The 25,090-nt window shown below is 40.0% G+C and overlaps 1 protein-coding gene across 4 annotated transcripts in view; it reads left to right on the top strand.

The window, feature by feature from the left end:
• The first annotated feature begins 763 nt into the window (after positions 1–763).
• The window catches only part of SLC14A2 (solute carrier family 14 member 2), a 442,799-nt gene continuing 418,472 nt past the window's right edge, over positions 764–25,090 (top strand). For 2 of the 4 annotated variants that reach the window (XM_053205526.1, XM_053205525.1), the window contains exons 1-2: positions 768–995; positions 10,431–10,486. Coding sequence is in view for 3 of the 4 variants with exons in the window: in XM_053205525.1 (XP_053061500.1) it covers positions 10,477–10,486 (10 nt within the window). In the remaining variant the exon portion in view is untranslated. Of the gene's footprint in view, positions 996–10,430; positions 10,487–25,090 lie in introns of all 4 variants that reach the window. The other 2 variants (XM_053205529.1, XM_053205528.1) reach the window with 2 other exon arrangements.

The following is a 25,090-nucleotide window of genomic DNA, read 5'->3' on the forward strand; positions in this document are numbered from 1 at the left end:
TATAAGATTTCAGGGAAATCTAGGGACCAATTATGTGATGTTCAAAGGAAACTGTGAATATGAGTGAGCCTTAGTTTTTACCCTATGCTTAAGGCAAATATGTGCAAATCATTCTGCTTAAGGTTGGGGAATAAAAGACTATTTTTGTTTCTTTTTGTGATAATAATAATGAAGGAGAAGAATGAAGTGAAGATGAAAGCTGACATTCTAGGCACCTGAGTTTAAAATTGCTTCAGTTCAGTCATAACCACAGGGATGGAATTTGACTTTGGTTTGGTCCTCTTCAGAGAGGAAGGGACAAGATCCTATGTGAAACATTTATCATGACCTTTTCTCTGAATCTGCCTCTGTTTTCTGAATTTCATGGTAAAGTTTGCTCATGTACCAACCTTCAAGATAGTCAATTAGTTTCTCAAATGGAGTTTTCCATCCTGGGAAGGCCAGGTGTACCAGCCCTCCTTATCTTCAATCAGCTCAAAGACAAAAATGTCTTATGAATATAAGATTTGTAAAAATTTAACCTTTCAGTAATGTGTAAAGAAAAAAAAAGGAGGAAACAATGTGGCAGAGGGGAGACCAAGCAGAACCAGAGTGGCCACAGGAAGCATGATCTTCCAATAGTTCTCGCTGGGGCCCCTGAGATGGGTTGTCTGGCTACTTAATGATAAGCAAATTCTCCAATGGGAGAACAACCTGATCCTCACGTAACACTTGACCATTGAAGGAGAACGGGATGCTAATGAAGGCAGTCCAAGGGGAGGCACTTCAAAAGCAAATCTCCTAGATTTGCCAAACCCACTTTAGTGCTCAGTTGCTGATAAAGAATAAGGAAGGACTGAGTGAGCCAATGAACACACATGTGTCCCCCATGTCAGCTGCCTTCTTTACCTTGACCACCTGAGAAGGATCCCAAATTCTTATTCAGAGTTGTCTCTTTGGTGACATTGGCTACTCTTCTCAAAACCATCATTTCAAGGCTCAGGAGGAACTGCAGGGTAAGGCATAGCTTTTTCTAATTTTGTGCCGTCTTACTAACATTTGGAAATTTGTTTCTACCTGTTCATGGAGGAAATTATTGGCTTCTAAGCTTCTTTTCCTTTTTCTCTCCATCCACCAAAAATCCTAACGTGTGTGTGTGTGTGTGTGTGTGTGTATGCACATATGATCATTTTCCCGTTATTAAAAGATTTGAAGTGCTTGTTAGCCAATAGTATAGATGATTTGAAAGCCTTTTGAGGATAGGATCCTACTTTCAATGGCATGGAATGGTATAGCTGTTATTTCTCATAGAGCATCTCCCAATTAGTTTACTTTCAACCCCCCTCCACGCCTCTGACTCCAACCCCAATTTAGATTACAGTGTTAAAAAGATCATCATAAAATGTAGCCTTGTACAAGGAGATGATCTAATTATTCAGCCTTGCCATACCAGCCTAATAAATTATGCTGTTTTGCCCGCAGTATTTCACCTGAGAGAATGAGTGTGTCAAACACTATAGCACATGAATTATCCAGCCAGCTTGTGTAGGTGCCTGAGCAGTTGAGTGTTTAGTGCCACGATCTGAAAGTTGGTTTTACAGAACTTGAAGAGTGAATGTTAATAACTCATTTTGGTTTTGGTTGGGGTTGAGAATATGCATTACCCTAAAGGGACTTGTATGCACATAGAATATCCTATATGTGATAATTGTTGTATATTTAATAGTGTTCAAACAAAGGGCATGCTGTCACTTAATTATGTGTATATTATTCCATAGTGGTAATGACAAAACTAAAGGGAATCCCCCAAGAGTTCAAACAAGTTTTTTGAGATGGATGAATATTAGCCTCTTGAGGCTCCTTTTAGAACAAGAGGACATATTTACAGATCCATCTGTGCACGTAGGAGGAAGTTCCAAAATCTATTCCAACTATTCAGGCTCACTGAATGGTTGTTAAATGGAATGCTACTAGTCTACCTGATGATTTCCTCCACCATTACCATAGTGTGATTGCAGAGCTGAAGTGTGTGGCTCCCTGTTAACTGTGAAAGCTTCTGACTGGTCTAATGGAGGGTTGGACTTTGTTGACTTTTGAGAATGTTGTATGGTGGGGTGTCTAGATTCTTTGTAAGTGTGGGTATAAAGGCAATGATGATAAGTATGTGTTCTTATTTTGTCTTATCAATAACATTCTTGAGAATAAAGTAGATATTGCAAATTTATTATGGCTAAAAATCCCCATGCTAATTGGCCTTACCTATAAAATAAATACTGTTAACAAATCATTGCGTTATATGCAGGTTAACTGGTTAATGTCAAAGGAAATTTTACTGGACATGTAAGCCTTGATTTTATATCAGCTAGCCAAATTTAATCAAAGCATTTTTGTGAATTAAAAGCAATTTCCAATTTTTAAACCTCTTTTTGTGGTTAAAAAAATCCCTTTTCAGGTAAGGTACCTACCCGGTTGCTTGCCAGAATGAACCCCCTGCCTTACAGTCCATTATATAAATTTTGCATGAAGAGAGAATGCCATGAGGTGAGAAGGAATGGGAAGTAGGGTAGAGTTTGCTGAGAGGAGATACCTGTCTTTGGTAGTAGCTTTTTCAGCTCTGTTCAGAATACCTAGATAGAAGATGTAGGTGTTGAGGTATAGTTGTAGTGTTGACCATGATATGGAACTAGTTGAGAACTGGAGCCTACAATTTGATGTTGAACATGGGAACCACTGTCCCAAGAGCCTTTCCTCCAACATCCCAGCATCCTAGCAGCAGTCCAGCAGGCCCTTGACCTTCCCCCAGCAACACCAGTCAGGCAGCATAGAGGGCCAAAGATCAGCATTACCATTCATCTGCTGATGGATGATGTCTTCAGATCAGCACGCCAAAGGTGGTGTAGGTGTCATGTGCATAGGTTGCATGAACTTTGAGCCAGTGAATGTAAAGGACAAGCTGGAATGTTCTTTTAGAGATAAAAGAACAATTACCTGATAAAGGATCTTTAGTGACTTCATCCAGTAAGTTCCAAATCATTTTATTACAGTTAACTCTAAATTATCTGGGGATGGGAAGGACCAGAAATAGCTGGACATCAGGATTTGTTGAACAGAATTATATACTGAGGACCACTAGGGGTTAAACCCAGAAGCAAGAAAAGGGTTATTGCCTTTCTGGTGCTTATGAGCCCTTGATAGAAAAAGAGATTGAGTAAATGCAACTCAAAGACATATGACTCAAGACTTCATGTGTGCATTGAAGCTAAAACCCCATCACTAGAAAATGAATTTGATGACTTTAGAGATCTTTTCAGTCTTTCACATATTAAAAACATGAAGATCCAGTGGAACATGGAACATGTCAGAGAGCAAGACCTTATAGAGAGGATTACTGGCTGGACCCCTTCTGGAATCCATCCATTCATTCTTTTATTTCACAGATGCAAAGTGAACACTTCACATATGTGAATCTCTGGGATCTCAACAAAGGGATCTGCTACAGAACCCCTCAGCTCCAGTGCAAGAAGACAGGAGCGTGGAAAGAGAGAGGGACTTCCAAAGGGAGAAGAGAATGGGAGGCAGAGCAGTAGTTCAGATCACAGATTCTGCTTTGGAGTTCTGCTTGAAGCAGAAGGATCTCCAATAGAGCCTGAGATGGACACATGAAATGGAGAGGCTGGTGGGGATAGGCAGGCCATGGAAATAGACAAGTAGTGTGTACCTTTTCATCTGCATACAGGAGATAGTGGTCATTCAGAGCAGACTTAGTCTTTTTTTTTTTAATTTTTAAAGTTTGTTTATTTTGAGAGAGACAGTATGAGTGGGAGAGGGGCAGAGAGAGAGAGAGGGAGAGAGAGGATCCCAAGCAGGCACCGTGCTGCCAGCACAGAGCCCTACTCAGGGCTTGAACTCATAAAACTACGAGATCATGACCTGAGCTGAAACTAAGAGTCATATGCTTAACTGACTGAGCCACCCAGGCGCCCCCAAACTTGATTTTTATATTGAAATTTAGAAGATAATTTTTCTAAAAGACCAGATGGAGATGAGATCAAGTTTGACCTTACCTCCCAAATATTCTATGTAGCTCTTGTGTAACTCAAGTTAGCCACTGAAGAACACACCTTCCTGAAAGGCTGCATGACATGAGGGTACTGGATTAGGAAAATACACACAGACACTTACACACACTTAATTTGAAAAGGAGTTTGCCTTTAGTCCAAGGCTAGCCTTAATATGCAATAAGTTGTAAACAATTATATTACATTTCATTCCAGCTTGAAAATTCTATGATATTTATGCAGGCCTTTCTTGTTTATAATTCAGTGCCTATGGCAATTTACTTATTATTTCCTAGGGGGTATTACTTTTCTTGACCTTGTATTTTTGAGGAAGGCCGAAATACTACACTTTAAAGACAAAAATCATCTGAGAAATTGAGCACCATAAGCAGCTGGTGTGCAGGTGCTGGTTCCAGGGGTTGTGTGACGCAGGCCTTGTGAAGGGGAATTGCACATACATTGAACTAAGGATACCCAGAGGATGCTGAGTGGATTCATTATCAGATCAATAATCTGCAAACTGTGAATATGCAGGAAACCAGAGTCTGTTGGCTTTTCAATTCATTGTGAAAATAAGGGTCTTTACGTGGACTCTGAGAGCGTTCTGGTCCAGTGAGCCAATAATTCCCATCATATCATAGAAAATGTATCACCCCTATAGGCTGCAGAATGCCTGGGGGATGCTCTTCAGTAATCAAGTGTCTTGCATAGTAGATTTTGCATTAACTTTATAGTCTGCCCTGGGACCTAATTGGTAAATAACATACAGTTAGGTACATTTTACCTATGTTTGAGTAGAGCCGAACTGAATGCACTGGAGAAAATGGTGAGGCTTTACAAAGTGTTTCATGTAGTCTTAGGCAGGGGTGAAGTAGAATATAGTCACTCTGGTCATGTAGTATTTTCTGATGTGAATATTTCTAGACTCTTCCTGGAAGAAAGAAAATAGTAAGAGAAGAAGGCATGAAGGAGAGAAAAGGAAAGGAGGAGGGAGGGAAGGGAACAGAAGGGAATGGAAGGGGAAGAATGGAAGGAAAACCTGATGGTATGTGTGTGTACTGGGGGGGGGGGGGGGAGGAGGGGACAGTGCGGGGGGAGTTGAAAGTCCTAGGTTGGATTCAGCATATTTCATTGGGTTACTAACAACAGCTCGAGCAGCAGTCTTCAAACAATAAAGAGAAAAAAATGTTTTTAAAAAGTTAACTCCGCTAAATGTAAATATGAACAGAGTTGGAACTAGAACATGGAGCGATCATAGAGACATAAGAGAATCTCATGTTCTGTGATAGAAATTATTCTAGGTCAGTTGGAAATACCTCTAGTATTAACAACAGCTATACCTCTAGAACAACAGCTATAGCTGATGGCATGTCCTCCTACTGTGCCAATAACTGATTAGTGGCCACCATGCCCAGTGCTCCTGATCCAATATTCTGGGCATCTCAGACAAATAAACCTGAGATGCCCAGAATATTTCCTTAACAGTAATATTTGCAGAGCCCCTTATAATTTATAAGGCATTTTACAGCAATTACCACAGTTAATTCCCACAATAACCCTGTGAGTTTAAATATTAGACTTCTTATTTTACAGCCGAGGGAAGTGCTGCCCAGGAAGGTTAAGTCACTTTTCCCAAGGTCACTCAGGAGTCATCCATAAAACCAGAACCCAAAGCCAGATCTTTTGACTATCGATTGTCCTTCTATCTCATCCTCTCTGCCTTTATATTCATTGATCCCTCTGCAAACAGTTACTTTATATGGTAGAAATGGAACTACTTGGAGTATGTCCTTGACATAACCCCATGGGCATCTGTTCCTACAAGCAACACAAAAACTTGGGCTTGAAGTCTAAAATTTCAATAAACTTTTTAAAAAGAACAAAAATGTATGTTGCTTTTTCCCTCAGAAATTAATTCTTTTAGATATTTCTGACTTCTTTAATAATAAAATTTTGTCACCACAGTTAAGCTTAAAGATAACACCACATGAATTGCTGAGTGTCAGGTCATCAAATGTGATCCTGCTTAGGGACATTCATTTTTGAGAGTCATAGATGAGGGGGGCGGGATTTGAAGGCAATGCAGGTAGACAACTGGTCCTGTGAAGGAAGCAGTAATGAGCACATAACCACCTGTGCTCTCAGAGGAACCACAATCTATTGACAAATACACCTGCACATGTGGGCAGAGGGGAGAACACAAAGGTGGGGGAATTGAGAAACCTTGTATCCTGTGTAGGGATCAGAGAGTGAGTTGGTTGATTAAACAAAGGGCTCATCTTGGAGAGCAGCGCAGAGATCAAAATGCCAGACTGAGAACAGTAGAACGTCACAGATAGAGGGGTGAGAAAGGCATAATAGAAGTGTATTTAGGAAAGGAAGATCTGGTAGGAAAATAGAGAATCAATCTGACAGGAAAAGTTGGGGACCCAAGAGACCTATTACAAATATATGGCGGTATTCTGAAGAGAGAGAGTATGAGCATACCAATAAAAATACCAATAAAAGAAATACCAACAAAAGGCAATTATTATAATTATTATTTATACTTTGATTCCCAATAAGAAACATTTCCAGAACTCTCTCTGAATTGCTTTGAGGTGTTATTTCTTAAAATGGGCTCTAAGAAATACTAGTGCCTCTGCATATTAACAGGTGTTTAAAAAAAAAACCTGAAAAAAAATGTACAGAATTTATGGGGAGAATGAGCTTTAAAATTTTATAGCAGGATTTATGAGACTTTTGTGTGCATAATGTATATCTTACATTCTGAAAAGATGATAGAGAATGCCACATTTCCCAAACACATTTGACTAATTAGGATCCTCCTTTCTTTCTCCAGCAAGCCATCTTCCAATATTTGTGGAAATACCTTGAGTCAGAGACTAGTTTTGACTGGAAGTTTAACAAACAACAACAACAACACCTGGATTCTAGTTCACTTGTAGACTAATGGTGTGACCTTGGACATCTATGGGCCTTAATTTCATCACTCATCTTGCTATCCTAGTTTGGAGTTTAAGCAGATAAAAGGAGACTGTAGGACAAGAGTTGAAATAGTCGTTCCTTGAACAACAGCTATAGCTGATGGCATGTCCTCCTACTGTGCCAATAACTGATTAGTGGCCACCATGCCCAGTGCTCCTGATCTAATTTGTTATAGTCCTGTAATAGCTCAGAAAATTATTTGCTAGAGACAAGGTGAAGCTTTGAGTTTCTCCCTTAACTTAAAAAATTTAGGTATCTCACATGATTTTATAAGTGTGAATGTGCCAGAATGGTGTAGAAAAAGGACCCTCAGGGGGGTCAGACATCTTCCTTCTCATCCCTGCCTGTCTCATCTCCTCAAGTACCCATGGAGGTAACCTCCAACTGTTGGCCCATATCTCATGGCTTTTTAAGCCCAGGGAAGGATGATGCTAGGCTTTTACGCAAAGATCTAGGATCAGCCAAACAGAAACATCCAGGAAAGAATGAATATTTCAGACCCCCATTCTCTCAGCCTGTGCACAGATAAAAACAGCTTTATTGAAAGAAGTAACAGGGCCACCTGGGTGGCTCAGTTGGTAGAGTGTCCAACTCTTCAGTTTCAGCTCAGGTCATGATCTTAATAGTTCATGGGTTCGAGCCCTACATGGGGCTCTGTGCTGACAGTGAGGAGCCTGCTTGGGATTCTCTCTCTTCTTTTCTCTCTGCCCCTCCCCTACTCATGTTCTCTTACTCTCTCTCTCTCTCTCAAAATAAATAAATAAACTTAAAAGAAAAAGAAATAACAATCCAAGGGCAGTAACACCTTTGAAGAAAGCAAAGGGAAGCATTATCAAATACCTACTGTGTGTGAGTTAGTGAAGCAGGTATCTTGTAAGTTATCTAAGTGTAGCATGGTAAACCACAGATGGCTTTCCTTTCAGCTAGCCCTTGGTTTGAGTTTTAGCTCTGCCAACTAATACTTGTGTGCCTTTAACCAAATTATTTAAATTCCCTGAGCCTCATATTTCTCATCTGTAGTATGATACCTACTTTATGGAATTATATTGAGTATAAAGTGATAAAATACATGAAAAACAGTGCTCTGCATATAGTAATATTCAATAAATGTTAGCCTGTATTATTGCTATTAACTTATTACCAACTCAATTCCCAACACTCCCCAACACAAAGGAAAGAAACAGGCCTGATACGACGACAAAAATCTACATAGGAAATTTACTAAATGGAATTTTACTTTTGAGAATATTTTCCTTTTTTCCCCTCTGTCTGGGTTATAATTTCTCCTTTCAGATACTGTTTTTTAGAGCTCAGAAACACCAGAGAAAATCTATTTCACTTTTTCTCTAGAAGGAGTTTCCGCATCTTCCATCTAGTTTCAGAGCAGTGATGTTAACCTTTACCATGCTGCCAAATAGTCCATTTGTAAATAACACAGCCAAAATATTTTCCAAGTGCCCAGAGTACAAGTTGATGAAATGCTTATTGCCTTTCTCCTCCTTTTCAATTCCACAATCTCAACCAGGGGCTCTGTTCTCAGGACATTCTTCTTTAGCCTACAGAAAAGGTAACCAATCTTAGACAAAAAAAGGAAAATTGCACAAAGCCTAAGATGAAGAATAGAATAATTTTCAGGGGGCAGGGCATATATTTAACATCCCATATTATTTCAGATGGTGTTTTTGTATCTCTGGGAGAAGCTCTGACACTGAGAAGGCAAGGGCTGGAAATTGTCACTTTGATCCTATATCTCGCTATAATTCTACCTTCTTTCTTTTCTCTACGTCCGCTTCTTTCTTCTTACATTTTCTCTTCTCCTCCTTAGTCTTCCCTTCCTTCAGCAGTCCCTCCTCTGCTCCTGTTTCTTTCTCCTTACAGTCATCATACTCACCATTGTTGACTTTTAACTTTTTTTTTTTACTTTTTTTTTTTGCCAAACATTGTGCTAAATGCTCATTATGCACTATCTTCTTTAATCTTCTTTAATCTGCGTCACAAAAACATAATTTACAGAACAACACACTTTCTGGAGAAGAAAAAAAGATTGAAAGGCTTGTGCCCAAAGGCTACACAGTCTTCAATGACAATAGACCCTAGTGGAGTGGGTTGAATTAAGGTGTTCCAACCACCTCAATGGAAATGGCTTTTCCTACAACATAAAGAGGCAATATTAATGGAATTCATAGTGTCACCTTAATGCTAATGTATTTTGTGGCAAGTAGTGAATGTATTCAATTATGTATGCATGTGGATTTGATATATCCATCTTAAAATAAGCTTACTATTCTTTTAAATGACTCATTTTAATTGGGTCACGTATTAGAATTCATTCTTATGTATAGTTCTATGATGGGGTTCTTCAATAATTATCTTGGGGTAAAAAGGGGGAAACTGGAATGTGGTATTTAACTTTATATATATATTTGCAATCCAACATAGATCAAGCTTTTGCATATATATTATTTTAATTTTGTATAATGCACATGTCTGTATTGTTTGTGCAAACATACCACAATTATGGTATGGAATTAATTTGCACATTGCAAAAATCTATTGCAAGTCTATGTGATGTGAAGCATGACTGTATTATGGTTTTGAAGACTGTGTTAAAGTTTTGGAGCTAAGCAGACCTAGATTTTAATCCAAGCCCTGCAGTTTTTCAACTCTGTAACCTTGAGCAAGTTTCTTAATCTGTATGAAGTTCATGAAATTTCCTCTTTATGGTAAACATGGAGGTAATAATAGCCAATTTTCACAGCTATTGTCACATTTCAATGAGAAAATATACAGTCTTGGCAGACTGTACACATTCAACAGAAACTAGTCCTCTTTCTCCATCCAGATTTCTATTTGTTGTAATAACGTCCCTCCATCCGTATCTATACTCATATCAACCCATATCTGTCTATATAAGGTAACATTTTTCTGTGTATATGTGTGTTTCATACACACCCATATTCATACCCGCATGTGGAATCCTACTCATAAGAACATATACATGTGCCATCCCAGGTATATCTTCAATTTAAGATCAAACCTAAGGAGGTGTGAAATACCCACATAAACTCACTTTAATCCATACAGCACTCTATATAGAGCCTTGCTTACAAAGGAGTGAAAGCTGATCCCGTCCCTCTGCTCTGCCTTGGTAGCAATACCCATGGGTGCCACAGATGTATCCTAGCGCCATCTAGTGGGGAATCCCACTTTCTGCCCCACAGTGCCTCCTTGTGCTGGCTGCAACCATTGCTCCAACTCACCATTTTGCAGGCTGCCTCCATCATTCTAAAAAAATAACCATCCTAAATGAACTCTGTATTCTGTTTAGACTCTTTCCAGTTAGAAAACTGGATGTTTTCTGGACATGAGTACATCCCACTGAAATATTTCCACCTCTATCTACAGACAAAGAAAAGGCTTGGAGGACCTCAATCTACTGTGCCAATAGGACATGAATGACCGTGAGTACATGAATCACTTCTAAGGCCATGTCTTTAGGATCTAGAAGGAAAATTCTATATCTTATAATGGAAACTTCCTATATTCACTAAATATAGGAATACTTTATATATGTATAGTTCTTTCTTTATTTCAATAAGAACTTTGGCTCACAAAGAGATACCACAGGCAAATTATTTCAAAGAAATGAGATGGTTTTGGTCTTCCTTTGGCTGTGAAGGAAGCCAAGTTGGCTATAGAAATTGTTATTGCTACATATAGATTAACCCATGGAATTCAATCCTCATTTCTTTTAGCTAGTGTATTCAATGCACGAAAATGATTAATAATAGTGAAGAAAAACCAGACCAGAGCTGTATCTATATAGACAATTAATTTTGCAAGTTCCTTGACCCCTTCAGAATTTTAAAGGTGACTCATAAACATGGTAGTGGATGAGGTGAAGAGTAAATGCACTCATTCAAATCTTCTTGGTAGGTTAATTAAGCCAGAGAAACTAGTAAATCCTATTGAAACAGTCAAATCATTATCAATGTTCTGTTGAATTGATCAGTTAAGTTAATTATCCTTGTTCCAGTTGTCCATATAGCAACAAAGCATATGCAGTCTAGGGGAGAATTTCAACCTGTGGCCCCCACTTGGTCTTCCCTTCCTCCCATCTTGCTCCAGATCTTTGCCCAGGGACCAACGGCATTTGGGTTTGCCTGATTAATCTTTTCACAGCTTCATATCAGTTAGACCAATGTGGGCACTGAATATGTTACCTACATATTCCATAACAGTGGTAGAGAGCCTTCTCCCTAAGAGTCCCCTACCATCAGGATAAAAGAAAGGGTGTAAATAGAAAAAGAATAAAGAGTGACAGGGAAAGGCAAGATGAGTTTCACTGCTGGAACAGATTTGGCCCGTACTTTCTGTTACTAAGTTAATAAGCCAAACCTTGTGGAAGGAGATAGGAATTCAGACAAGAGGTAAGTAGATTGTTTTACTCTCTGTACATGTGAATGAGGATTGTATGAATGTACGCAACCTGACTCATATTGTAATACCATAACTCATTTAAAGGGTTGAGTTTGTTTTGGCAAAGGTTGAATGCCTAAGTTTGCCTTCCTGCTCCTTTGTTTGAGGGGCAAGTGACACTCATTCGAAGTATCTTGTAAGAAATCAGCATCTCAGTCTTTGGGCTGGGAAGATAGAGAAGGAGGAAATGAAAATGCCATGTTTTCATTATATTCCAAGTTACTTATTTGTAAAGAAGTTCTTCATCAACCAAATCTGTCTGTTTCTCCCATATATTGCCTCTCAGTTCTGCTGCCTTTGTTGTAATGTTACATTTTGTATCTAATATTTCTTGCTACTGTTTAGAAATCATTGTGGCTACATTGGTCTTTATCAATAATTTTATGTAGCACAATCCATCACCATGTTGGATGTTGGGCCAGGGAGAAGGGCATTACTTTGTCTTTCACTTGGAGTTCAGACAGCTCTCTTGTATTGATTTCTTGGCTTGCATGTTCGTTAGATGATGATTTGCACTTTTCCTGTATTGTGTTTATCCAGATTATGTTTCAGATGCATCTACAACATATCATCATTAACAACAAACATTTATTGAACTCTTATGGGCTGTGGATCAGGCTCCAGGCTAGATACTAGGGATAATAAGATAATTTAATGCGAACCCTACCCTGGAGGATTTTATCATCTATTGGATCATGTTTGTTTAAGAAAAAAAAAAAAAAGATACCTAACAGCTTATGCCCACTGAGTGCTGGGGGCAATAAATGCTCTGAGTTCAGAGAAGGGAATGGTTGGTGATGGCTGGATGACGGGTCAGGAAAGGCTTTATGAATGAGATGAAATTTGAGTGGTTTCTTAAAGGATAAGAAGGATATTTTTTATGGGATACTGAATACAGGGAGTTTCTGAATACCACTATGCCAGGTTATATATAAAAAAAAAGTAGTGCCTGTTTCTTTAAACTACAATTGCCTCTTTAATTATTGATGAGCTTCAGACAGAGAATCAATATTCACCTGCTTTCCACACTGCTTTTTGCAGAGTTCTGTTGTTAATAGCTTTGCACACCTCATCATGCACACCAACAAAAAGCCAGCTAGTCTGTTAACTTTCTCATTAAGACTTCCCTGGACTGGTTGCCAACTTTTAAGATTGTCTTTGCTCTGTCTAAAATTTGCCCTAGTTTCTCTCCTAGTGAAAGCTCCAATTAGAAGAATGTATATTCAGTGACTTCTTAAAGCAAAGTGAATTTTAAGGTAAGAGAATAAGAAAGAAAAAAATAACTGACTTTCCTGTGAATGTTGCCTCACTGAATCTTCAGGAGAATGCAGGTTTGACCCTGGAGAGGATATTAGTTCCCCAAGGGAAATATCCATTTATGAGAAGTTCCAGGGTTTTTTTCTCTGTAAGAGAGAGAGATGTTCAAATATTTTTGAGGATTGAAAACTTTGCTTATTACTTTTGTGGGACTTTACTGGTCCAGATAGATATTTACCTCAGCTTATTGACAGAAACCTTGGCAGGAGGACTGTCTGTGGCCAGCAGTATTAATATTCCAAGGACTAAACCCTGTGACTTTCTGAATGCCAGTTCCTTTTCCAGAACTCTCTCTGTGATTTTTCTTATGCTATTTTTTTTAAATCTCTCTGTTTTATAATTTATCTTGACTTTGGTGGAGTGAGAGGCAGGGAAGAAATGAAATCCATATTTTTTTCTTTCTTTTCTTCATATAGTACATTTTAGAGCACCTATTGTGTATATAGCATAAAGCATTGCACAGATCTCTGGGAGACTGCAGTCTACTTGTTGTGTTAAACATGTGAAAAGGGATTAGCATTTACATACTCTAAATGGGTCAAAAAATAAAAGAATGCATTTCTTTTTTTAAGTTTATTTATGTATTTTGAGAGAGAGTGTGCAAGCAGGGAAGGGGCAGAGAGAAGGAGAGACAGAATCCCAAGCAGGCTCCGTGTTGTCAGAGCAGAGCTGGAACACACAAACCGTGAGATTTTGACCTGAGCCCAGATCAAGAGTTGGACGCTCAACGGACTGAGTCACCCAGGCGCCCCTAAAAGAATATATTTCTTTTCTATACCTGTTTTCCTCAGTTCTACCCATAGTGATAGGAGGGATTTAAAATTTCCAATTAAAGGTGATTCAGTCTTTTTCATTTTAGAATAGTTTCTTAGGTATAATTGGGACTAATTTAGACAAATATTCTGTGAATTTGAACTATATAAATGCTCTGTCAGGAATATTTCTCTTTTCACAAGAAGCACCTCTGTATCCCCTCCCAGGATGGTGAGATGCTTACAGGGAAAGCTGACACACCCTCTGGGGTGGGGGGTGAGGTGGCCTTTCTTATATACAGTTCTCTCTACCTTCACCAGAGTGAGGTTGGTCTGGTCCCTGAGCACTTTGTGCTGGTAGCTTCCCACATGGAGAATCTCATCTGTTTTTTGTGGGTATTATGCTGTTGCTCACACCATCAAAATATATAATCATCAAATATATACATGTTGGAGAGGTTTTTATCCTTTTCATCTAATCCTTTTTTTTAATCCTTCTCATCGAATCCAGTGTTACAAGGTCTCAGTAACTCTGTGTCTGTTCCTCCCTCCCATGGAAGCATATGGGAACTCAAGCTTTGCTCATGAAATGTGAAATCAGAGCTTTCCCTCTCAGACTTTAAGATTTTCCCTAGCCATCTTGGGTGCAGAGGGGCAGAGCAGCAACCTGGATGTTCTAGAAGGCCTCAGTCTCTAGAGTCTAATGTTTCAGTGAACTAACTTCCCACCTTTGGTCAAGACCCAAGAAAGTCCAGGCCTTTGATTCTCAGAGAACCTGACAATACTCTTATCCTGTGGTATCCACACAAAATTATCTTCTTTCTTGCCTGCAAATGCTTTCTTCTCGTCTTATCTGTAGAAAACTCCCTATTGTCTCTATTCTCTGCAATGTGAGGGTAAAATTCTACCATGGAGTTTGCTGGGTTTGGCTTCTAATCTGCAAAGGGGAACTTTGGGAATTTAGAAAATCCTTCTCTCTAGACCATATCTTGCTTTTAAAACCTTCTTGCACTAGGACAAAAAGCACCCATTTTCCTCTTTTTCCTTTCATTCCTATTTTAACTATTTTAATCATCCCCAAAGCAATGGATATCTTAACCAAATAGGGAAAACACATGAAACTGCATACAAATATATATTAACCATGTTGCAGTGTCTACCTAAAACCATTGAGAGAAGAGGGCAAGGCTCTGAATGGTTACAGGAAGAGTGTGATTACAGGATTTAAAAAGGTAAACCTCAGTGGCTTAGAACATTGACCAATGGCTTCTCAGAGGCAGTGGAGCTGGATCTGAATGTTGGCGCTAGGAGAATTAGGGTAGGTGTGAAGAACAGGAAATGGGTCCTCGATCAGCTTGGTGCCTGGAGTTCTGTATTTATAACTCATACACATGTATCAGCACAGAGTATCTTGACTCCAGGTTACTCATGGGTGAGTCTTACAGTGTGATTATAAATTATTTGAGAACAAGGTTAAAAACTTCTTGTGTTTCTATCTATGATATTACTTAGGCCTCTGCTTCTATACATTAGGGTCTCATATATATTCAAAATTTAACATATTAAGAACTTAGGACTTTTTTTTTTAATCTTAAAAAAATTTAATGTTTATTTATTTTTGAGAGAGAGAGAGAGACACAGAGGGCAAGTGGGGGAGGGGCAGAGAGAGAGAGGGAGACACAGAATCTGAAGCAGGCTCCAGGCTCTGAGCTGTCAGCACAGAGCCCGACTCAGGGCTCAAACCCACGAACTGTAAGATGATGACATGAGCCAAAGTTGGACACTTAAATGACTGAGCCACCCAGGTGCCCCGGGAACTGAGGACTTTAAATATTTTTGTCCTTAGTTCTCTCCTTCAAAATTGCTATGTTACTTTACCCACTCTATTAAAGAAAAATGTATTTTGAAAAACCTGAATAGAGATTTACTTTAAATATTCTTTTTCTTTTAAGTTTATTTATTTATTTTGAGAGAGGGAGAGAGACAATCCCAAGCAGGCTCTGCACTGTCAGTGCAGAACCCAATGCAGGGCTTGAACCCATGAACCGTGAGATCATGATCTGAGCCGAAATCAAGAGTCAGACACTTTAACCATCTGAGCCACCCAGGTGCCCCTAAATATTCTTCAAATACCAATTGCTCAGGTTCTCCTTTCTCTTCTTGATATCCTACCCTTCTTTATTGTGGGATTACCATATGCTGATCACCTCAAACTGTTATTTTTTTATTGTAAAATATACATAACATGAAATTTACCATTTTAGCCATATTTAAGTGCATAGTTAAGTGGTTTTAAGTGCATTCACATTGTTGTGCAGTCATCACCGCCATCCATCTCCAGAATTGTTTCTTTTTCCCAAATTGCAACTCCATACTTATTAAACAATAACTTCCCATTTCCTCCCTCCCTGCAACCCCTAGCAACCACCATTCCTATTTTATATGTCTATGAATTTGCTTCTTCTAGGCATATCATATAAGTAGAATCATATAACATTTGTCTTTTTGTGTCTGGCTTATTTCATTTTGCATAATGTGTTCCAGGTTCATCCGTGTTGTAGCATATGTCAGAATTTCCTTCTGTTTTCAGCCTGAATACTATTCCACTGGGTGGATAGACCACATTTTGTGTATCCATCATCTCAAATTTGTGGTGAAGGTAAAATGTTCATTACTTTCCAATGATTATTTTTGGTGACTTGATTTTCTCTCTATTATGAAATATTTGATTATTTGATTAAAGGGTTTAAATACAGCCCTTTAAAAAAAGAGTATGCCATATGGTACTACCCAAATCAGCACTTCCTCTTAGGCAATTAGTAGCAGTTTTAAAGTCAAGTAGAGTAGTAGCTAGAATTTTTAAAAGAAAATAAAAATGTTTTTGTGTTAGGCCTTTAAGATTTCTTCCTTCTCTAAGTCACTTGAAATGATTAGAGACATCATACCATTACTCCCTAGACCACTAATCCTAAAAGATTTTTTGCACAAAGTGGGTATGGGAGGTCAAATAAATTTGTGAGTGTTGCTTCCAGTGGCACCCCTTGTGGGTCCTCATGGTATGCAAGTACTTTAACATCTGAGGAGTCTTGCTACTTTAAAAAAACAAAAAACAAAAAACAAAAAAAGCAAAAAACCCACAAAACTTAAGTTATTCTATCTAGCATTTTACAAGCACATCTGAATTCAGAATCATTTTTTAGTTGTTATTTTTGTAATACTTAAAAATACTCTGGATTAAAATAAGGTAAAATCTTTGAGAAGATAAGACTGAGAACATCTGAGAAAGCAGAAAAGTAGATTCTTTTAGAGCGTTGAGTAGACTGGATTGTGACCCACAGACAACTGAATTCTTCTCTATTTTCCCATAATTAGGACAAAGACACTTATAGTCAGAGAATTTATTTGTTGTTTATTTTTAAAACCTTTACCTCAACACAAGAATTTATCTTGTGTCCACATATAGAATATTGAAAGATAGATGCGGTAAATAATTTTAATATTTTTTCTCTGCATTTTTGTGGAAGACATAGCAGTGCTGTTTAAATGAATAAGTGTGTAAAATTTTATTTAAATAAAAGGCTGTTTAAGTCAAGTTTTTTCTGTAGTCTTTCAGTAAGTGAAACAAGAAACAAGTAAAGGCAATTATTTGTTAGAAGCATGTTCACCACAAAGAACTGATTTTTAGCCATAGTTTTCACAAGTGGTACAATATAGTGAGGAAAAGAGGAGGTGAAAGGTGGAAGGAGATTATCAAAGCCATAAATGAAATATTAAGAGAGCTATGTGAGACTTGTGGGGGAGAGATGCATTTGAAAGAGCAAAGGGAACTTAAAAAAATAAGTTTTCTGTTTTCACACCTCTGAAAACCTCAAATACCAGTTACTGAAGACTTTTTTGTAGCTTAATAAATTTCTCATTGTGTATTTTTAACCCTGTTTGCTGAATTTTTCTGAGTAAACACTTTAGTTTACTTTTAAACAAGCAAGGGGTTTATTGATGTATGGGGAGGCAGGAAAATATGTTCAGAAACTTTATTTTAGGAGAAAGAGCACCCCTGCAATGGAATGGAGTGAGCAGGCAGCAGTACATGAGGATTATAGCAGGCAAAACAACCAAAAAACACAATCGAGAATAAATAGACCGCAAAGCTTTTGAAGATTTAAGAAGTAGTCCCCAAGGCTGACGCTTGTAGAAGGTTAGGACATTGAATCTAAGTTCAATGATAGATGTTCTATAGCAGCCTAAGCTACTGTGTGGTCAGGCTTCTCTGTTTTCTGATAACTAGTAGGCATGCAGTAGATACTTGGTGAACGAATGGTGGTCCAACCTAGAATTCAGATATTATTAGATGAAATAAAAGAGCAATTTTGAACTTGACCAGGTAAAGTCATTCTTATTAGAGCTAGGAAAAAACCCTTCCTGGGAGTAAGCAAATAGCTGGTTTGGAAGTTGGAAAAATGCCCTAGGAAGAGTTTTCACCCACTTGTGTTTAAACCAAGCCACCTGATCTTAGTTGAGTGGCCACCTTCACTGGAGGTACTAGGGGTTAGGGATTCATCATATGAATTTGGGAGGAGGTACAATTCAGCTTTCTAATATGGTTGTTTTATCAAACCATCTAACTGGCAGGATGAGAGCTGCACTGGGAAAATAAGGAATCAAACATGGCCAAGATTCTCTTCTTCTAAGTGTTGTCTTTGCCCTTCTCTCTCAGTAGGCTTCATCATTTCAGAATGACTTCTCCAGTAAGAGGGAACCATGGCTTCCAGACCCTCCGACCTCTCATCTTTAGTGCATTATTAGAGAGGAAAATAAGTGCCCTCCTATCAGTTTAAGCTTGAAGCATTCTGGAGGAAGCCTCTAATTGGCTTATCTTACATCATGGAGTCTTCTGTGAACCAATCAATGTGGCCACAGCAGTGAGATACTTTGGTCCAGGTTCAATGGGTGCCTGCTGCCTGGCCAACCACTGCTACCAGGGTGGCAGGGTCTTATCAAGATGGCAGCCTTCATCTGGAGCATATTTCAGGAATGAACAAGATGGGGAGGAGGAATTCTCCCAAAGAACTAGGGCAGCACTTGGTGGGAATACCCCAGCCTTAGGAGGGTTGGTGAAGACTTCACATAGAACTTAAAAATAAGTCCTAAGTGGGGAGAAGGCTAGCCAAGTGGAGTGAGTCATGGAAAAGATGTGCAAAGACTGGTGCGGGAGCTTTGTGGGGACTGTAGGTATTTCAACAGGGTAGAGTAGAATGTAGAAGTTGAGGCTAGAGAGTCCATGTTTTCAAAATAGCAAAGTTTGGAAGGCCCACAGTGGACCCAAAGTGAACATATATTTTTGACCGTGTTTCTTATTAAACAACAAAACTCAGAACTTCCATTAAGATAAAGGTATAAAAGGGAAAGGGGAGAGGTGGGAAGCATAATTTGGTTTGGGTTCTCTCTTATAAACCTTAACACTTCCCGTAGCCCAAGTAGAAAAACACTAGCCTGGGCTCTGACATTAACTGTGAATCTGATCTAGGAACATCCCCTCTTTGGTTCTCAGTTTATTTATTTCAAATGAAAGCATTTGTCTTATGAACTTTCAAGACCTGCCAGGCCAGTTAGTTGCTACTTATCTTTCTGTCCAACAAGTATGTAGCTTGAAAACTTGTTATCAACCCCATCTGGCCTCTGTAGTGACCTTGGTTTTGGAATGCAAAGATCTTTATTTGGCATGGGTCCTGTCCATGAAGAACTGCAGACTAATCATCAAGGCTTAAATGTGAACAATGGAATATTAGTGCAAGGTCACCATACTGAAACTGACATGTGAGAGATACAGACAGTTCTGATTTAAGGGCTCAGGGAAAGGAGAGGGACATTTGGACTGCAGTGGTAAGATAAGCTTTGTGGCACAATGAGATTTCAACTGAGATGTAAGGATAGTTGTGATTAACATAGGCAAAAGCAAGGAGTGAGGGCATGGCTGTGAGGGTTGGGCATGAGCTAAGGGTGGTGTGAACAAGAAAGAGGAAGTGGGAAAGTGTTTTCCCAGATAGAGACACTTAGGCCTGCAGAAGTCCAACTGCCCTTCTGAATATCACTGCACACCATCTCTTTTAAATATTCCAAACCATTTTTATCCTATTGTTTGACACTTCTTATGTCACCTGCTGGGGATCAGTCTCCCTAGGAGTTGGTCCTATTCATGGGAAGCCATCATTTATGGGGCTTAAATAGTGCATATGTATGTCCCAGCACTCATCAATGACACTCCGCTGCTGTCACTGAAAAGCCTTTACTTCCCTCTCAGTGCCACTCGGAGCCTCAGCCAACTCACCAAAGCTAATACCGTATGAGGAGCATATAGGGTTGCCATTTCTACCAACACACTAATTGCCAATAATCATGGCCAACATGACTGTGCTCCAAGTAGTGCCAAGTCTTTAATAGTTAATATTTCATTTAATCCTCCTAGTAGCCCTAGGAAGTGGGTTCTATATTATTTTCTCCATTTCCAAATGAGGATAATAATTCTTAGAGATGTTTAGTGGCCTGCCTAAGATCAGAGGTGGTCACTGATGGAGCTGGGACTTAGACCCTGGCCTCTGACTGTAAGGAGCTCACCATCCCTGTGCATGTGAGGTCACAGAGGATAGAAGTTCAGGATGGGAAACAGTCTGGCTACAGGTGGTAGGAGTCGCTTACCATTACACATTAATCAATGTGGGATCCCTTCTCTGCTCTGCTTGATGGATTATTTGCTTGGTGGCTATGCTGGGACATAGCCTGGATCCTGGAAGCTTTGGAGGTAGGGTTGGGCTGAAAAGAAAATACAGAATTTTGCTAGATAAAATAGGAAGAAGGTATTCCAAGTGTGGAGTTTCCATGGAACAAGTATGGATGTGGACATTGTGGTGGGAAGATGAGGCAAGACTGTGGTTGGAGACAGGAGGCACTGAGGAGGAGCATGGGTTTGGAGCCAGGTAGAGCTGGGCCCCCAACCCAGCCTTACCAAGTCCATGGACAAGTCACAACTCCTTTCTCCTCATCTGTAAAGTGGTACTATGAGAATGATTATGGTGAAAAAAATTTTTAAAACCTATTGAATTCTACAACAGTGCCAAAAAAAAAAAGCTTTCAATAAACGGTCGCTGTAGTTTTTAAGTTGCTTTTGTGATTGAGGAGTGAAAGCATGTCTAACTCCGCAGGGAGAGTGATCATTCCTACCTGGAAACTTTCACTTACCATCACATTGATCCCCCCTCTTTCTTCATCAATTCACCTGTGCAGTTATTTCATTGAAGGACACTTAACCCCTAACTGTGGAAACAAATAAAAGACATTCCTTTGATAGATGCTTTACTTTATATACATATGTAGGTGTCTTGTCTCTCATCTAGACTATAAGAAAACAAAAAGTCTTTTATCACTTGCCTGCATGCCTGAAACACTTGGGGAAAACCAAACACAATAAAAACTCCTGGTCTTTGCTAATTGATAGTCAGGGAGGAAACTTAATCTCGGATAAGGCTCTAATTTCCAGAAGTTTTCAGTGTGTGTGTGTGTGTGTGTGTGTGTGTGTGTGTGTGTGTGTGTGTGTGTATGAGGGAAAGAGAGAGAGAGAGATCAACCATCCCCTGATTAGACTTTCATGACCTGTCTTCACTAGAAGTTCTTCCATGGGAGGCAGCCATTCTCTTTCCCACTGTCCAGTAGGGACATAGATGCCTTCTCGAAGTTTCCATAAGGGCTCTGAAACTAAGCTGGACCTGAGGTCGAGACGGGAGGTCATCCACTGTGGTCAGAGCCTGAGGCTGAGCTTTGGAGACTGGCAGACCCCCAAGACTTTGGGCTCTTCTGTGTTGGAGTCGAGCTCCATGGGGCAACTCTGGGGAAACAGGGCCTTTGTGAAATGCTCCTTTGATGAGAAGCATAATATAAATACAAATTGCTATTATGTCAGCTTCTGAAGAGCCACTTCAATCCATTTGGTCACCTTTGATTTTATTCTCCAATTGCTTTCCTTCTTCAAAAAATTTAATAAGAGCAAGTTTTCATCTGGCCTCGAGGGAGTAATTTATTTATTTAAAGTAATAATAAAGTTTCAGCATAATCCCCAGTTCCCAAGGGGGAAAGGGACTCTTTGAATGATTTATTTTTCCCATCCTTGAAGTGCCAGGGAGACCAAGTGGCTGCCGTGGTGGTGTCTCGGAGTCCACTGCCATGGCAACAGCCAGAGCGTCTGGGTCCACTCGGAAGCAGGGGAATGGAAAATGGAGTCATAACTCTCTTCCTTCCCTCTTTCTGCTCTAAGTTCCTCCTTCAAGGAAACTGAAGGGTAAGTAGAATGAGGCCCCAAATCAGTTTTAGGAGCCAAACAGAAACTGTGAGAGCTAATCACATCCAGGTCCAACTTAGGCCCCAAGTGGAGGTCCACGAGGGGCAAGTCTGGGCAAATGGGTGGAGTACCTACTCTGGATTCTCTCTTCTCAGTGCAGAGTCAAATATGGGGCACTGTGAAAGGGAGGAGTGAGCCAGCTGCAGGACACAGGAAGAGTTTAGAAATCTCAGTCTTCAATGGGTGCTGAGGGATGATAGTAGCACTTCTGCTAGGAAAACCAGGGTTATTTGACACTTATCTGACAGTCATTATTTTAATATTTTATGTGCATTATCTCATTCAGCATTTATATGAAGCATACACCACTGTGATTCCCACATTATAGACAAGTAAATGAAGCTTCTGGCAATTAGGAAACTGGGTCGAGGTTATTTGGCTAGTCAGTGATAGCTCCAGGATTTAAAATTAAGGTTGGTTCCAAAATCCAAATTTGAAACCATTGTATACATAGCCTCTCAGGTTGGATTGCTTAGGGGAGGCTAATGAGGGTGGTTACGTCAGTTAAAAATACTTTTGATTGCAAGTAATAAAAAACCTGATTCACAGCAACTTAAATAAATGGGGGAGTCGATTTTTCTCTCTTAGTAAGACTCAGGAGGTGGGCAGCTGCTGGTACACAGTCAACAGCTCAATTGGAGGGAGATTGTTCCCTTGCCCTTGCCCTCAGGTGCCATCACTTTCTTGTCACAAGAAGGCCATGCACCTCTAGACTTCACATCTGTATTCAAGGCAGAAAGATGGAAAGGAGAAAGGTTGGTGCCAGCCTATCTGTTTCCTTCCAGCAGGTAAGAAAAATGCTTTTCAGGACAACTTGTCTCCAACAAAAGCAACTTCTTATGTCTCATTGATGATAAAGGGGTCACAAGGCCTCCCCTAGCTGGAAGGAAGTCTGAGGAAAGCACAAATTTGCCTTTCCAATCTCCATATTGGAAGGGCAAGAATGGCTTTTTGCAGCCATGACCTGTGCACTGGATGGTCAGAGAGAAAGGGAAGATACCAGAGAGGAAGGGCGCAGGCATGAAGATGGGAGGCTGGTCTATCTGGATCTGGTTTGTGCCGAGAACAGTGGGAGCATAATGGAAAGCCATCCGAGGCTCAGACTACAGTGAAATGTAAGTGCCAGTCCTGAAAGCCAGACTTCATCTTCATGGGTATGCACTATTGTTTCCATGCTTCTGTCAGCCACATTCTCTTGCTCCTACTTTAACAAGATGCATGTGTTAATTACTTCAATTTGCTAAATTTCAGAAAACTTGCCCCAAGGCTTGGGGCCAGGCCAGATTCCACAGTAGGAAAAAGAGGTTCTAGGTTCATATGTGAATAGATCCTTTGTGCTCCATTTAAAGTAGATTGTATCACTTTAAGTAGATAATGGAAAAATTCTTCTATAAAGAATGTCTCATCTTCTCATTGGGAATGTCCCTTCTATAAGACAAGAGAAAATCTGTCATTGATTAGAGGAATTAAAATAAAAGACACTGACAATAGGGGTTGTGTTGGGTGACAGGATATGGAGTGATTTATTATTATTATTAGAACATTTTCTTTAAAGTTGAATTGTATTTTAGTAAAAAGAGAAGGAAAAATATTTAGGGTCATTGAAAAAGAATCTATTGTCAAGTTACCATGACAGCAGTTCTAGTAGGGACGATTGTCAATAAATGTAATTGTCAGAAACTTCTCTAGAGGTGGAGCTATTACCAACACCTCTGAGGATGAATTCTGGGAGACTTGTCTTGGCTATACCTTCATGTGGGACACTCTCCCTCCCCTTCCTGCCACCATGTGAGGCCTACTGTGGTTTTTGGTTCTTTCAGCCTCTCTAGGACTATTTTGGATGCTCAGTGACTCAGAGGTCATGTCCAAGTGACTGCCATAACCTCAGGACACAGCCTTTTAGTGTTCCTCATGGAAGGGAGGTTTATTGTGTGTTTAAAAAAAAATTTTTTTAATGTTTTTATTTATTTTTGAGAGAGAGAGCGAGCGCAAGTGGGGTTGGGGAGCAGAGAGAGAGGGGGGAGACCACAGAGGCCGAAGCAGGCTTCAGGCTTGGAGCCACCAGCATAGAGCCGGAGGTGGGGCTCGAACTCACAAGCCATGAGATCATGACCTGAGCTGAAGTTGGACGCCTAACCGACTAAGCCACCCAGGTGCCCCTGGAAGGGAGTTTTTTCATGAGGGTCTCTGATTTTGGCCCCCAAATCCTCTCAGTGAGGGGTGGGGTGGGAATGAAGAGACACTCTTCTCAAAAGTCCAGAGTGTCCCTCACAGAACCCCCTCTTCCCTAGCGTCAGGCTGCCTTTGACTCTCATCGTACTCTGATGTGAAATGCCACCCTTCACCTTTTTCTACAAGAAAGCCAGTGGCATTCACCACTCAGTGAGTTCAGGGCCTTGACAGATTCTTTGGAAGGCTGCAGAGAGCCACCCCAGTGCATACAGACTAGTTCAGGCTGTCTCCCATGGATGCTGCATTTCTCAGACCCCACCCCTTCGATATCCAGCACTCCTGTCATGTGATGGTCCATGGTCATGCAGCCCCTGAGCCTGTGGCCCAGTCTACCTCTCCAGTGGTTCCTAAAGCTGAAAGCAGGCCTGGTGGGCCAGCTGGCCTTTCCCAGCTCTCACATCCCCTCACCACCGTCACCACATCTCCCAGGGCAGAAATCACGGAAACTGCTGAAATCTGGTGTCTGGATACTCTCCAATTTTTAGCAAGACTGTTTGGTTTGGCATACACATGTTTCCTGAGCGTCTGCTCTGTGCATTATTGGCCTACAGTCTTTCCAGAAAGCAGACAAGGCATGTATCTCCAATAAAAGAAGTTCAGGAATGCATTACTTGACCTGACTGTTCATTCATTTATCAGCTTCTTCTCTAGAAACCCCTATGCTGAGTTGGGCCCTAAAATAGGTGCTGGAGATACACACAGATAGAACCCAGTTCCTGCCTTCTGGAGGATTAGAAATCAGGAGTTAATAACTAAGGAGTTTAATGTTGAAGAAAAAATTCAGAATTTTAGAGGCGAATAATCAGTATAGATCTCCTGAGACTCAAGCCAGTGATTTTTCCCATAGGCAAGACTTTTTAAGAAATAAATGCCTTTTCTCACTGCCTTCCAATTCTTGC

This window comes from Acinonyx jubatus, chromosome D3 (genome assembly GCF_027475565.1).
Source record: "Acinonyx jubatus isolate Ajub_Pintada_27869175 chromosome D3, VMU_Ajub_asm_v1.0, whole genome shotgun sequence".
Lineage (NCBI taxonomy): Eukaryota > Metazoa > Chordata > Mammalia > Carnivora > Felidae > Acinonyx > Acinonyx jubatus.